The sequence below is a fragment of the Mycosarcoma maydis genome, chromosome 19, assembly GCF_000328475.2.
Source record: "Mycosarcoma maydis chromosome 19, whole genome shotgun sequence".
NCBI lineage: Eukaryota > Fungi > Basidiomycota > Ustilaginomycetes > Ustilaginales > Mycosarcoma > Mycosarcoma maydis.
Genome location: NC_026496.1, coordinates 433,414 through 448,349, shown reverse-complemented (window position 1 = coordinate 448,349; position 14,936 = coordinate 433,414). Strand labels below are relative to the sequence as shown.

Genomic DNA, 14,936 nt, shown 5'->3' with positions numbered 1-14,936 from the left:
CTGGGTTTCATAGCAAGTCAACAAGTGTAACTATCAGCCTTACACAGTCTGGGTTTCATCGCAAGTCAACAAGTGTAACTATCGGCCTTTCACAGACTGGGTTTCATAGCAAGTCATGTGGCAAATGACTGATAACCGCAGACAACTCGTAACCTAGCTTAGATCACACTTAGGACAAATCGTGAATGTTGAACACCTCTGTGTTGGTCGTGCGTTTTCGGCTGCGTGCTGATAGAGTTGCTCTGTTAAGCTAGCTGCACGAGAGCCTCATCCAACTCACAGACTCACAGACTCACAGGTCCACGCTTACAAGCTCTCGAAACAGCTGATCCTCTCTGAAAACGACGCCAAATCACATTTATGCTATAGCAAACGCATGTACTGTAACTGATTAGATTGACGACAAACGCGACCATGTTTCGACCGCTTGTCGGGGTCAACACCGCCATTCGAGCTAGACTCAATACGCGCCATATCCCCTGACCAGCCGTATATCCAGCCACATCTCGCCGATGGTCTTGTTGATCTTGCTTACGGTCTTCCTGTCCCTACCCCATTCGCTCATGTAGATGCTACTCTGCATGCCTGAAGCGTCAGACATGGAGGCGCTTCCCCAGCCTGACCTGACAGAGCTGTAGACGGACGCGGTTGGTCTAGTAGTCTGCTGTGGCAGCTGGTGTTGCGGGTAGGCGTTGGGGTAAGGTGCGATGGGCGCACGTCCATGTTCGTGTGCTTCAGCTGCGTCGGCAGTTACTGCGCTTTCGTCCGTCGTAGAGATGGCCATTCCGACATTCTGACCATTCAGAGGCGACGCGTTTCGGCTGCCGGTGGTGCGCGAGAACGCGCGCGAAGCAGGACCTTCGGGCGAGCGCGTGCCAAACATGACTGGCGACATGAGGTTCGGCGGCGTCGTCGGTGGGCTGTTTGCATCGCCAGAGAGCGAAGTGAACTGCGTCTGTGTGTGCATCGAAGCTGTAGTGCTTATGCCATCCGAAAATCCACGACTTCTACCACCGATACCTAGACTGCGCATCGCCTTCTCTACACCATCGCTACCGCCGTACCGATTCGCAGGCAAGAGATCCACCTTGAGCGCATACTTGACTTCCAACCCGTGACAGCGGAAACTGGGCGGTGTGCTGCCGGCCACCTTCAACGAGCCCACCAGCACACGCACGCCGGCAGCTTTCGCAGCGGCTGCCGCCTCGTTGATCTGCGCCATGTCTTCCGGCGACCTGCTTGAGCCCGGTCGAGAACCTGCCTGGCTACCCGAAGAGTCCGAGTTGACGAGTAACGCGTGCACGTCCACTTCTTCGAGATCGGCGACGGAGAGCAACTTTCTGCGATGTTCTGGTCCATCGTTGATGTTGTCGTTGCTGCTAAACGTCGTCTGAATCAGCGAGACACACACCAAGCTCACCAGATCTGGAAGAGCACCTGCAGCAACAAAGGTTCGATCGGTCATGGCATCCGTCATGCCCGTCTCGGAGCTACCGGAGCTGGGAGCCGTGTTGGGTCGTCGACCGCTAAAAATGCTCGATGGTCCCTTGCGAGAGGACGAGGCTGGGAAGCGCGCCAAGCTGGCGGAAGGCTTGATGAATCTCGACATGATGCTGCGTGATGTCTTGATCGATTCGGTGTCAGCATCGCGCTGCTGCAAAGGCTGAGACAAAGGCGGCGATGCAGCCATGGTGGACGCGGTCGAGGCCATGGTGGGGGAAGACATGCTTTCGATGGGGTCGTCGACCTGTCCAACGGCAGGAGAACCGGGCGCTGTCGAGGTCTCGCTCGGAGCTCTTGTGCGCACGTTCGAGAGCAGCGTCGGATCAGTGGGTCGCAAGACGACCATCAACGGCAACACTGAAGGCGCCTGGAGCACGGGTGGATTGGGCATGTGGAGCTCCACCTCGACCGTCTTCCTAGACGCTTTCAACATGGATCCGGACCACTTTGCTTGGGATCGATGCAGAGTCCACTGATCGCCCAACGTTGTGTCTGGGAGCAGAAATACATCTGGGCTGATCGAAGATGGCAAGGTAGGCGGATGAGGTGGCAGGCTCGTTGGCTCGCCGAGAAAGATAAAGGGTAGCGTCAACGAGTCGCCCTCGGCAGGTTCCCTGGACGACTTGCTCGAAAACTTTTTCGACTTGTCCTTGTTGGATCGAATGAGGGTCCAGGTGACTTGATAGTAACAGCCGATGCGATACACCTTGCTGAAACCCTTTTCGATGAGTTCCTTGGCCAAGGGCACTTTGGCCTTGCCCTTGGTCGCCAAACGTATGTCGCGCTTTTCCTGCGCAGCGTGTTTCGAGCTGATCTCAAAGCTGGGTGGAAGCGAGACGGGGACAGCCTGCATTTCACCGTCGATGAAGCGCGTGGATTTGCCGAGTGGCAACTGGACTTGGAAAGGGATGGGTAGCACGAGATCATCCTGGGAGAGCTGCGGCGGCTCCATCATCTCTTCGTTCTTGGGTGCATAGGCGGCGCGTGGCCTGACAAGGTCGTAATTGGCGACAAGACGATCCTTGATCTCAAAGACAGTCTTTTCGCCGCCGGCCGAGTAGGGTGCCAGTGCGATGCCTTGCCACACGGCTGCGGGCGATCCAGAGGTTGTATGCGCCGAGATGGTCATGAGAACGTCGCAGCCGGTGGCGGCGGGCATGCGTACAATTCCGCGTACAGTGGCGGCGCGACCCGAGATGACTGGATAGCCACGGTTATCAAAGGACGAGGCAAAGACCTCGACGCTAAAGTTGGGTTTCTGCTCGTTGAGCAGACGCGCCATGCGGGTGGCATCGTCGAGTGCTGGAGCGTGGACAGCCGGTGTGCTGGGCTCACGCAAGTCTGCTGTGAGACCATAGACGCGACTCTGGATGGGATCAAGCGGACGGTGCGGCGGTAGAGGCGCGGTATGCGAAGGCATACGCTGAGGCGAATTGCGAGCTGCATAGGAGTGCTGTAGCGCCTCGTCCGAGGCCAAGGCTGTTCGAGAGGTGGTGGCAGTGTTGGGGGTGCCGTTGCGCTTGTTGTATGCTGAAGAGATGTTGTTGAATGCGCGTGGATTCTCGGCAAAGGAATGCGAAGGCGAGGGCGACATGGTGAGGTGATGTACGTGGGCACGGTGGTGGATGGAAGCAGGCCGAGAGGAAGAGGATGGCGAGGGCAAAGCAGAGATGGTACGAGGATCGAATGCAGCACCCAAGGTGGATCTTGCCAAGTGAGAAAGCAAAGGTTGTGTGGGCAAGGGAGCTGGTGTTGGCGCAGAAGCCATCTTATATCCGCGGGCCGGACGTCTAATTTCACTCGAGTGTGGTGACGATGGCGAGGACGGCGGGTGTAGACACGGGTACAAGAACTGTTGTCCGAGGTGATGCCGACCCGATCAGCGGTGATCGGGATGCGGTGATGTAGGATCAAACCGATCGACACTGGCGCCAAAGAAGCGGGACTAGGTGTGGACCAGAGTCGATGGCGCGTGAGGTGATGGGGAGGAGCGAAGCGGGATAGAAAGATGCACCGCAGCTGAGCCAGAGTCAGAGTCCGAGCCAGAGATGGTTACGGGGCGGGGTCGAGGAGTCGAGGCAGAGTGTGGGTAAACTGTACTGGGGATTCGGTTCTGCGCAATCGCACGATTACGGATGGTTGAGCCAAGGCTTCTGGCAAGAGGTGCGAGCGGCGTGAGATGAAAGGATTATGAGATGATGTGCGTTTGAGTTGAAACGCAAAGGAGAAATGTGCTCTGAGGGGTGGGTCACGCGGATGTGATGCTAAATGAAGCTGGGCTAGTTGGTTGGATAGAGCGTTGCTGGACGTCTGACAACCAGCAGCAGGAGCAAGGTTTGCGTTGAAAGACTAGGCCTGTTGTGCGATGGTAAGCCTTACGGAACAAGTTGATTGGAACAAGACGAAAGAGGCGTGGGTCGGGACGCGAAGCTCGGACACGTCGAAGGTCGAGTCGATATGGAAACGGGGTCCAGATTGCAAGGCACGTTGCGATATGAAGCGCGTAGTCACGGACGTTGGTAGTAGAATGAAATGAAGCGAGACGTAGACGCAGCGAGGCAAGCGGTTGGAAGGACGGTGTACGGACGCAAGATGCGCGGAACAGAGACAGTGCTTGACCAGCTTGGTAGCAGAAGCGTTCGCTGGGTGTACGGACGGGCGTGGATGAACAACCGGCAGATTGATGTACAGCAGAAGATGAACGACGACGACGACGATGATGATGATAATGATGATGATAACAGCGACGACAAGAACGACAAGATCAGAGAGGGAGAGAGGGTTGGAAATCGTGAAATGGCTTGGCACGAAAAAGGAGCGAGGCACGCCAAGCTTAACTTGGCTTGATTCGTGATTGATTGAAATTGATGCGACAACGCCGTACGAGTCGTGAATCGTGAATCGTGAATCACGAATGCATGGCTGCCACAATGTGAAATCTGAGATCCGAGGTTGAATATGCTGAGCAAGTCAGTCAGTTGGTCAGTCAGTCAGTCAGTCAGTCGTTTCAGTCGTGAGTCTTTCAGCCAGCCCAAATTCACGATTGTATTCGACATTCGTGATTCGCTAATCTGCATTTCTGCCCAAGTTCAAGGGGAAACATGTGCGCAACTGCCGAACACGGAAACTGGGGCGATACGCACAGACAGGTCCAGATTGAACTGTACGAAATCAGAATCAGGCACCAAGACGGCCAAGAGCGAAAGAAAACAACACGAAAAGACGGAAGGGAGCCAACATGCGCGCGAGTTGAATTTCCGCGTACCTGTGTCAGAGCCACCCGCAGCTGAGCATGACAAGCGCAGGAACACAGCCCCGAAACCTGCAACTGAGATCCAAGCTGAGACTCGCTATTCGTGATTCACGACTAACTTATTTCATTCGACTCCAGGCACACCCAAAACCAAAACCGAAATGAAATCTAACTTAACTTATAACAAATGGCCGCGCACCGAATTGACCATCGTGAATCACAGAGGCGTCAATATGCATACAACCGCTCTTATTGAAAAGCCGGGTTTGCCAGTTGAATTGGTGCACCACAGTTGACTGGCCATGGCTTGCATCGGATCGGATCGACGGCTTGACGATGCGCACATTCGTGATTGACAAGTGCAAAGACAGCCAAAGCCAACTCGTGGCTGTAAAGAAGACGGAGGCCTCACGATTCACGATTGTGGTGCACACAAACAAGTCAACATTATGGGCTCAAAACGTGATTCGTGATTGGGTTGAAATTAAACAAAGGACCACAAAGTATTAATAGAAAAAGGACTTGAGGCCGACTTATAGTTACCCTCACACTTATCTCGCATTCTGTGATTACCGTGCACAGGCGCGAACAGCGGCAGCTGAAGAGACGCTAGAGGCACCGTTCACCGTGCTGTTGCACGTTGCACGTTGCATGCAAACGGGATAGCACAACCGATTCGTGATTCACGATTCGGAATTTCCAAATATCATACGATCAGAAATCACCCTTGGTTAGTTGATCGTGAAGCATTGAAAGAGAGAAAATGAAAAACTCACAAGTCGGAAAGGGTTTGGTTTTGGTTTTGGTTTGGGTTTGGGTTTTGGTTTTTGGTTTTCATTTCAACGTTGTTCAGCGACAAGAGCTACAGTAAGTCGTGAGTTAGCGCTCTCGTGACTTGTGACAACTCGTGACTGGCAGGAATGCATAAAGACAGGGACGCAGCTAACAGCGCTTGGCCGTCCGCGCTCCGGTCTGCATTCATCCAAGCTCAGCACTAACTTATAATTTATGTCCGCTCTGGATCCGCGCACTCTGTGACTCTATTGACCACCTCTGTTAATTGCAAATATAAGTTACCAAGATGTGAGATGCTGCTGACCTATTCGCGATTCACGATTCACGATTCGCCTTGCGGTCACACTGTAACACGATCATCAGTGCCTCAGTGCCTGGTGCATGTTGCGTTCGTGGTTGTGCTTGGCATGGTATCTATCTTTCCTCGTGCATGTTTTGCTCTTGCCCATCGTCCGCCCAAACACCACCTAGTACACCCGCATCCCCCTCGTATCGTACGGCAGCAACGCCAGCGCTATTGGGCACAGCAGCGTCACCCCACCCGCTAGATACAGAACGTGCTTCGCTTGCTGTTCCGTCTGATCTGCGAACAGCGGATCGGCTGCGAGCGGTGCTATGATGCCCGCGATCCGTCCCAACGTCGATGCCAGTCCGCTCGCTGTTCCTCTGACTTGCGATGGATAGATCTCTGGCACAAAAGCATACAGAATACTGTTGAACAGGCTCTGGAAAAAGTACTCGACCGCGTTCAGCACCACGCTGCCCGTCTGATCTTTGGCAATCGTGAACAGGAAGAACGAAACGGCCATCAAGCCTGATGATACCACCATGGCCCATTGGCGTCCTACTTTTGGCGCTTCGATCATCGCCGCACCCAGCGCCACTGCGAATATGCCGGGAAAGTAGACCAGCATGTAGTTGCGGTAGGTCGTCGAGATCGACGTGTCCTGCTCGGCTCCCTTGGCGCGCAGGATTTGAGGCAGGTAGAAACCTGCGAGCGTAAACCCCCAAAAGTCGGCAATAAACGTGAGCCAAAGAATGATAGTTACCCTCGCCATCGTCTTGTTCCGAAACAACGTCTTTGCATTCAGAAAGAGCGACGCCATTTCCTTGGCCGATTTCTTGGCCGTCTCCCACCTCGACATCTTGAGTGCACCGCCGTGCAGCCGCTCTTGCTCCTCTGGCTCCACCAGGTATTCACCGCCTTGGTGCTCTGCAATCCGTCTCGCCGCCTCCTGGAAATCAGCCTGCGTAAAGAGCGGCTCCATCTTGCTCTTGTTCGTATGCAGAATCTGCCGAATAATCTGGAGCGCTCTAGCCTCCTTTCCACGTGCCAGCAGATACTGCGGCGACTCGCGGAAGCTGAAGATGAAGAATCGAGCCACAAAGATGAGCCAGGTGATACAGCCGAGTGTGTACAGTGTGTATCGCCAGCCCATGTTGTTCGATCGCGTACACGTCTCGGCCGACTCGCACGCATACTTTGGAATCAGTCCATACGAGATGCCCGAGCATACCAGCACCCCCAACGGCTGAAACAGCGATAGCGCCGCCACGAGAAAGCGTCGATTTGTGGGCAGAAACTCCAACGTGATCGTCGCGTCGATCGGAATATTGCCACCGATACCGAACCCGATGAAAGCCGACAGCACGCAGAGACCATCAAAGCTGCGTGCGCCTCCACTGGCAATCCCAAAAATCGACGCGATCAACGTCGTCAGATAGAAGCTCCATCGTCGGCCCACTACGTCGACCGCAAAGCCGAAGAAGAAGGCGCCCACCGTGAGTCCTGTCGAGAATGCCGTCTGAAGTGGGCCGGTTTTGCCGCCGATCTCGTCAGCAAACTCGAACGCCACTTGCGTGACAATCAAGCCCAGCGCTTGCGCCCACAACAGGTCGATAAAGTAGCCGCATCCGCACAGAACCCAGATGCAGATCTGATACTTGCCCATTCCCATACGATCAAACTCTGCCGAGATCATCATGGATTGGTTCTCGCGCAGCGTTTTGGTGACATCGAAAATGTCGTCAAAGCTCACATCGCCAGGTCCACGTGATGCTTCACCAACGCCGCCATTGCTAGCGTTCCCATCTCCACAGGAGCTACTGGACGAACGGCTGCCATCCTCGTCGGTGCCACCCGACTTGGCAGCCGTCTCGTTTTTCCTTTTTTGGTCCACCATCTTGTGAGGGTGAGAACGCTTCAATTGAATTGAATTGGACCTCTTGACGTCTGGACGCGAGTTGGGCCAGCTCTTTCGCACACTCGACGATGCACTGTTTCGGCGAGGCAAGAAAGGCTTTCTTACGTCGTGATCTCGATCGTCGTCGTCGTCGTCTTGGTCGTAGAAATCGTCGGTCAACGTCAAGTCTTGCTCCTCTGGCTCGGCGTAGCGGGGTTGTGACAATGCACGAGTCTGACCTTTGGTCTGTCTAGATTGAGAGACCGACGTGCGTGGTGTAGAGCCGTGCGACTGATAAAAACGCGGGTCGGGTGACGATCGCAATGGCGCGGTCTGCAAAGTAGCTGATGTGGGAGGAGATGATGAGGAAGAGCGTTTAGTCGTCGTAGCAGAGAGAAGCATTGCTATCTCACCACGCAGTGGCTCCAGACGATGGCAGAAGCAAAGTTCACGGGAATAATCCTCGAAACAGAGGGGGTTCGAGTCCAAGAGTGGCTCGTTTCCGGTGCCAGGAGCGTAGCAGACGTCTTTGGGTAGATTATCGCGAGTGAAAGAAGAAGAAAAAGGAGTTGGATCACCGTCCAGAGAACGAGAACAGCCCAGGCGATCAGGTACCTTGGCCGCTAGCACTGATCGCAGCCAGATTGCAGAAAATGTGATGGCGGCTCTAGGCAGTTGGCAAGAAACCTCGGCTAATCGTAACAAGGGAGGATGAAGGGGAACATGAAGGAGGAGGGAGGACAGAAACGCTAAACGAGGTTTGTGAAGGCATCAAGTTAAGAGCATCCCTACAGTCGTGAGTCGGGGTTCGCTTGCACGTTGCACGTTGCGGTTGAGAAGCTGTTGGATCGGCAACGGCAATGCCTTCCCTGCTTTCACCGTGAGACACGAGGAGAGCGTCGACCATAGCTCAATTGGATGAATATGCGGTCAACTAGAACCATTACCGACGGTGGCTTGCGTCAAACATGCCGACCTCAACACACGGCGTCCAAAAGCAACCCATGCGAAAATCGCCTTCGGTACGATTCAGACATATCCACTCTCGCTCTTGTCCTCCCATTAATCAAACCGGTCCTCACATTCAACGCTACCCTACACGTTGAGCAGAGCTGTGAGGGAAGCCAACAAGGTGGGCGAAACCGAACTGATTTTCGATGAGATGGCATGCACCGCGCAAGAGGGGTAAAATGAGTGTGAATGCAACAGCACGGCCTGTCAGCATCGACGCATTTCTGCACCAGAGTTTAAGGAGGTCAAAGTACCTGTCGATGGTCAACTGCAGACTGCTTTTGTGAAGCGAGTACGAATGGCGTCAGGTCGTGTCATGCCTTTCGCGATTCTGCGAATGAGCAGCATTCACGATTCACGATTCACGATTCACGATTCATGATTCATGATTCATTCTTGATTGACAGCGGAATCCGTCAGCGCACATCTGCAGGGTCCACCCCACGTCAATTCATGAACGGTGAATCCGCACTTTGACGGCACTTGAGCAGCATTCGTGATTATTTGGCATGATTAGACCTGACTAGCGTTGCTTGGCTAAGGGTGCAGCCTGACACCAGATGCATCCTCATTACATAATGATGACATTATTACCGTGGCTTGTTCTTTTTTCGCTCAACTCGCTTGGCTGAGCTTCGCTCCACATTCGTGATTCACGATTGATGATCCTGTCAGAGTGCTTTTCGTGCTGCTTGTCGTTGGCTCTATCATCGACAACATTCATCCTTGCCGAAGCAAGCAAGTATGCAGCAGCACACTCTGCTAGTCGTTGGAGGGGCTGGCTTCCTCGGCAGTGCCATCTCGAAGGCTGCACTTGCCAAAGGCTGGCGCGTACTCTCGATCTCGCCATCAGGAACACCGTACCACACACCCGCCGGCCACCGTCCAGCTTGGTCGTCTAGCCCTAACATCGAATGGCATGCGGCTGACGCGCTCAATCCTTCTTCTTATGCGCATCTAGCAGATCGGGCTACTGCTGCTGTGCACACGGTTGGCATCCTTCTCGAGTCGGATTACAAGTCAAAATCGTCGCAGGCTTTGCCCATTCGCAATGCGATCGCCGGTATCGCCAGAGGTTGGGGCTGGAACCTTAGCGCAACAAAGGCTGATGCGAACCCGCTACATGACGCCAAGTATCCGGGCGCGGATGCTGCACCTGCGTCTTCTTCGTCTTCTGGAAGCTCATCCAAGTTCAGCTACGAGCACATGAACCGAGACAGCGCAATTGCGGTTGCTCACACTTTCCTCTCTTCGTTACGACATCGCTATTTCCATTCGACTGGGACGCTGAGCTCGGCAGCCAGATCAGAACCTGCGCCATTCATCTACATTTCGGCCGAGGATCTCTTCCGACCTGTGGTGGATGCAAGGTACATCCGCACAAAACGTCAAGCCGAGTCAGCCATTGCACGCCTTGCATCTCACCACCAAGCTCCTCGACCTCGAAGCTCCTCTGAACAAGATGCGCGTATCATCTTTGATTCGGACGGCGCAGGTCTGGAAGCTGAACTTCACGATGAGCTCACGTCCGACTCATCTGATGTGCATGGCTTTGAGGATCGCGATACACAGTCGAGCGCGTCTCAGGGTTTGGTGCGGCCCGTGTTCTTGCGACCGGGACTCATGTATCACCCGCACACTCGACCTGCTTCGACACTACCCGCTGCGATCTTGGAGGCGTCAGCTGCGCTCCATCGCTCTCCACCGCTGCCGCTTCCCATCCCGACCCCGGCACAGCTGATCGCCAAGCTTGGGAGTGGCGGCAGTGCAACGCAGTCGATAGCACGTCTGCTGACCACGCCACCATTGCATGTCGATACGGTGGCCAAAGCGGTGTGCGCTGCTATCGAGGATGAAAATGTATTTGGAGCGGTGGATGTGTACGGTATTCGTAAGCTTGCTGGCTGGAAAGACGATGCTTCGCTTGGTGCCAGTGTCTATGGTGAGAGCGTAGTGAGCGGTGCGCGTACGGGACGACCATGGCCGTCGAATCATCAGCAGCCGCTGCACGCTGCTTCGAGACCTGTCCCTGGCCATGCTGCTGCTGCTGCTGCTGCTACGCCGGCTGGGCAACAGCGAAGTTTCTTCAGCCTTCCGGACCTGGGCAAGCTCGCTTCAGGTGCCCTGTCGTCCGCATCCACGATCACAGGCGGCAAAGGCGGGGAGAGTCGGTCGTACCAGGATGAGCAGGGCAGAACCGTGTACGAAACGTGCAAGATGCTATCGCACCCTGCGCAGACGCTGTTCGAGGTAGTCGCCGACGTGAACTCGTACAAGCAGTTCGTTCCCTACTGCCAAGACTCGCGCGTACTCGGGCCTGCGCGCTCTCAGCCGGGCCAAGCACCACCAGTGGTACTCGCAGATCTCACCGTCGGCTTCGGCAGCTTCTCAGAAACGTACACTTCGCAAGTCACACTCTTCTCGCCTTGCACAAAAGGCTCCAGCCCTGGCGTCGGAAGTGTGGTAGCAGAAGCGGTCCAGCCCAACCGCGTGTTTTCCTTCCTCTCGACAAAGTGGACTTTTCACCCCAGACAAGACGACAAGACGCTGGTCGAGTTCAGCCTGGTCTATGCGTTCAGAAACCCGGTCTACGCTGCCGTCGCTGGAAACGTGTTCGAACAGATGAGCGCACAGATGATCGATGCTTTCGAACAGAGGGCGAACAAGCTGCATCCTGCCCAGCACCGTTGATCTAGCTGATGCGCACCGTTAAAAGCAAAAGCCGCCAGCGCAAATCACCTTTTTTTTTCGTGTGTGTTTCTTTTCGTTCGTGATTCTGCTCCTGACTTGCTACTTGTGACTGTGCGCATGCTTGAGACTCTGAAAAGTGTGCAAAGCACCGGGGCATCAGAGAGCGATCACAATAGATTTAAAAGCAGCCGAAAATGTTGAAAAAATGAAAAAGAACAACCATTGAAGGCTTGTTAGTCGAGGAAATCTGGAGACTGCATGAGTCGAACACGCGACCTTTCGCAAATTAGCCGAATGCTAAGCGAACGCTCTACCAACTGAGCTAAACCCCCTTATATTACATGGTCTTCAGATTGAATATATGATCAGTGAGCACTGGCTTCTACTCATACAACGAACATGTTGACCCGTCCGGCGCGTTCGGGTAGGAAGTTTGCCGGAGAGTCGGTCTCTGGCGTTGTTCTGGGATCAGACCGGAAGCAAGACACGGCTTTTGCAGTTGTCACGCTACCGAGGTGAGGGTGAGTCTCGTTCGGATCGAGGCGACGTCCGTGGCTTACTTGTGAGTTAGGCGGCGTGGTGATGCGCGTTTTGAGACGCTCGTCACGAACACATGACTCAGATCGAGTCAGAGCGGAATCACGAATCGCGAAGTGTGAATGCTGATGATAAGTTAAAATTGGTCTTGTTTGCGATAAGTTAAGACGAAGTCGGAGAATTCTTCGGACAATCAAAACTCGACATGTAACGTGTGAGCCAACGACGATGTGCGAGCGCATGGCCAATAAAAGACGTTCGTGGTTGGTGCTGCTTGAAACTCAATCGGATCGGATCGCATGCAGAGATATGGTCAACCTAAGTTATAACTATTCCTTAAAAACACACACATGCCAGCCGGCGGCAATTGCAAGTCCGTGATGAACCAAATCCGTCAGAGCCCGTCCGTTTCTTTGGCCGCTTGAGCCACACGTCACAGTTGAGTTTTGGTTTACCCTTCACGCTTCACGCTTCACGCTGCACGCTGCACGCTGCACGCTGCACGCTGCACGCTTGGTCCGGTAAAATTTTGAGATGCAACCACGCAATCACAAACATCGTTTTGAAACGTACACAACATGCCGTTTTCTGCTGTGTATTATTCGTAGCTATACTAGCAGTAGTCACGAATCACGAATCACAAATCACAAATCACAAATCACAAAGGGTACGAGGAGTACCAAGTCAACAAGTCGCCGCAACTGTGCTGCTGTGGCATCTCACGTATTCGGGATTGATTCGTGATTCCACGTTCGGTAACGTGCGTGATTCACGATTCACGATTCACGATTGTTTTGCCGGCCTTTTGCCCGAACAGCTCAGAAGTTTTTCCAGAGAGCCGACTGCTTTTCCGACTCAACTGAGCCATACGTCTCCTGGTTCGGCTTACTTCGGTGCTACCATCTCCATGGCTGATTCCGTTGATACGCATGCAACTCCTCGCTGATAGACACCACAAGCTATAAGAGCAACACTGCCTGGTGCACTGTTCTTCTGCAAGTCCTCGATCCTACGTTCGCCACCAGGAGGCCTTAGCCCTCGAATGACTCGTACCGGTGGTTTTCCAACAATGTCGAGTCATACACCTGCTGCTACGACACTGTATTCGCAGCAACAGCAAACACACTCACACCCTGTCACATCCAACTCGGTTGCAGAAGGCGCCAGCACGCCAAACACCATGATGACCGTTGAAGCGTCATCCTCCAGAACGCGCACCGACTCGCTCTCGTCGCATCACACATCACCTGTCTCGCGCAGCACCATCGTCGCCGAACAACATCCGCCAGAATTCAGCAAAGCGGCCAGACACGTCCCAGCAGAATTGCGGTCTGCTGTATCGGAACGACGCTCCACCATTCCATTCGACGATGATGATCACGCGCATACCGATCTAGAAAAAGTGGCGCAAGCCGACGACCACGACAGTGTGATCTGGGTCGACTTCCCCGCACATGACCCCGAGGACCCTTTCAACTTCAGCAAGACGCGCAAATGGTGCATCACCATCCTTGGCGTGCTGTTCACCGCCGAAGTTGCAGCCACCGCCTCCGCCTATGTGCCTGGTATCCCATCGATGGAGCGTGATCTTGACATCACCAACCACCAACTCAGTCTGCTCGGCATCGCCATCTACCCTCTGGGCTTTGCCTTGCCTCCGCTGGTGCTCGCGCCGCTGTCCGAGGTGTTTGGCAGAAATCCCATGTACATCGTCTGCCATCTCTGCTATACGGTGCTCTTCGTTGGGCTCGGATTCGCCAACAACGCCGCGACAGTCATCATTCTACGATTCCTGCAGGGCGCATTTGGGAGTACCGGAAGCACAATGGTGGGAGGAACCATCTCGGATATCTGGAACAGCAAGGAGCGCGGTCAGCCAATGGCGCTCTTCGCCACAGCCGCCATCTTCGGTACCGGTATTGGACCTGTCTGGGCGGGCTGGGTGGAGCAGAACACGAGGCTACAATGGAGGTGGATTCAGTACATCCAAGCCATCTATACAGGCTTCATCCTGTTGCTTCTTCTCATCTTTCTGCGAGAAACGAGAGGAAGTATTCTGCTGACACGTCGAGCCGCCAAGCTGCGCAAGACGACCGGTGATCCGAGGTACAAGGCACGAGCCGAACTCGAACGCTCTTCGTTGAGTGTGCTCATCAAGAACTCGCTCACCCGTCCGCTCGTTTTTCTCATCAAGGAACCCATCGTGACGTTTTTCTCGCTCTGGATCGCGTTCACGTGGGGATTCATGTACATGCTTCTCAGCTCAATCGGGTTGATCACGGCACAACATGGGTTTACGCCGGGACAAAACGGACTAGTTTTCTTGTCCATCGCTGGCGCGGGCATACTGGGCAACGTCCTGAACCCAATCCAAGAGTACCTATACAGAAAGAACTACGCCAGACATGGACCTGAAGCGCGACTCTACCTCGCCTGCGTTGGCGCCGTCTTCTTCCCCGTCGGCTGCTTCATCTACGCCTGGACGAGTTTTCCACACGTCTCAATAGTCGGGCCTATCGTAGGAATCGTAGTGACAATGACTTCGGTTTTCCACGTATACCTATGCTGCTTCTCGTACCTGGCAGACTGCTACCTGACATACGCCAGTTCAGCTTTGGCTGCGCAGAGCTTTGCTAGAAATATTTTCGGTTTCATCTTTCCGCTCTTCGTCGAGCAATTTTATCACCGCCTCGGTTACCAATGGGCTAGCACACTTTCTGCGCTCTTGGGAGCTGTCTTGGGCGTCGTACCTTTCATCCTCTTTTTCTACGGCAAGAAGATTCGCGCCAGAAGCAAGATCAGCCAGGCACTGCAAAAACAGCATCAAGAACAACAGCAACACAAGTCTTAAGCTAGTCTAACTTCGTCACTGGATCCGCAGTATTCGCACCATTTTGTAGTCATCGCAATGCAATGTCCTTAGAGTGTACAGAATTGGCGGTGTGGATCAAAGAGCGAGGTAC

The 14,936-nt window shown here is 54.1% G+C and overlaps 6 protein-coding genes and 1 non-coding gene across 7 annotated transcripts; 3 read left to right on the top strand and 4 right to left on the bottom strand.

Moving 5' to 3' along the window:
- Positions 1 to 460: 460 nt before the first annotated feature.
- UMAG_05398 (uncharacterized protein) lies at positions 461 to 3,271 on the bottom strand (the record flags this gene model as incomplete). The annotated part of the gene is made up of 1 exon (XM_011393789.1): positions 461 to 3,271. One exon carries the CDS (start codon positions 3,269 to 3,271, stop codon positions 461 to 463), a length of 2,811 nt encoding a protein of 936 aa, XP_011392091.1.
- A 764-nt stretch (positions 3,272 to 4,035) lies between these two features.
- Positions 4,036 to 4,350, top strand: UMAG_05397 (uncharacterized protein; the record flags this gene model as incomplete). Its single annotated transcript, XM_011393788.1, has 1 exon — positions 4,036 to 4,350. One exon carries the CDS (start codon positions 4,036 to 4,038, stop codon positions 4,348 to 4,350), a length of 315 nt encoding a protein of 104 aa, XP_011392090.1.
- Positions 4,351 to 6,018: 1,668 nt separating this feature from the next.
- UMAG_05396 (uncharacterized protein) lies at positions 6,019 to 8,136 on the bottom strand (the record flags this gene model as incomplete). The annotated part of the gene is made up of 1 exon (XM_011393787.1): positions 6,019 to 8,136. One exon carries the CDS (start codon positions 8,134 to 8,136, stop codon positions 6,019 to 6,021), a length of 2,118 nt encoding a protein of 705 aa, XP_011392089.1.
- A 1,353-nt stretch (positions 8,137 to 9,489) lies between these two features.
- On the top strand, positions 9,490 to 11,436 carry UMAG_05395 (uncharacterized protein; the record flags this gene model as incomplete). The annotated part of the gene is made up of 1 exon (XM_011393786.1): positions 9,490 to 11,436. The coding sequence occupies one exon, from the start codon at positions 9,490 to 9,492 to the stop codon at positions 11,434 to 11,436; it is 1,947 nt and encodes a 648-aa protein (XP_011392088.1).
- Positions 11,437 to 11,684: 248 nt separating this feature from the next.
- UMAG_16102 lies at positions 11,685 to 11,768 on the bottom strand. The gene is given in 2 exon segments: positions 11,685 to 11,720; positions 11,732 to 11,768. It is a non-coding gene; the product is annotated as a tRNA-Ala (tRNA).
- A 54-nt stretch (positions 11,769 to 11,822) lies between these two features.
- UMAG_05394 (uncharacterized protein) lies at positions 11,823 to 12,215 on the bottom strand (the record flags this gene model as incomplete). The annotated part of the gene is made up of 1 exon (XM_011393785.1): positions 11,823 to 12,215. The coding sequence occupies one exon, from the start codon at positions 12,213 to 12,215 to the stop codon at positions 11,823 to 11,825; it is 393 nt and encodes a 130-aa protein (XP_011392087.1).
- A 941-nt stretch (positions 12,216 to 13,156) lies between these two features.
- Positions 13,157 to 14,824, top strand: UMAG_05393 (uncharacterized protein; the record flags this gene model as incomplete). Its single annotated transcript, XM_011393784.1, has 1 exon — positions 13,157 to 14,824. The coding sequence occupies one exon, from the start codon at positions 13,157 to 13,159 to the stop codon at positions 14,822 to 14,824; it is 1,668 nt and encodes a 555-aa protein (XP_011392086.1).
- Between the last annotated feature and the right edge of the window lie 112 nt (positions 14,825 to 14,936).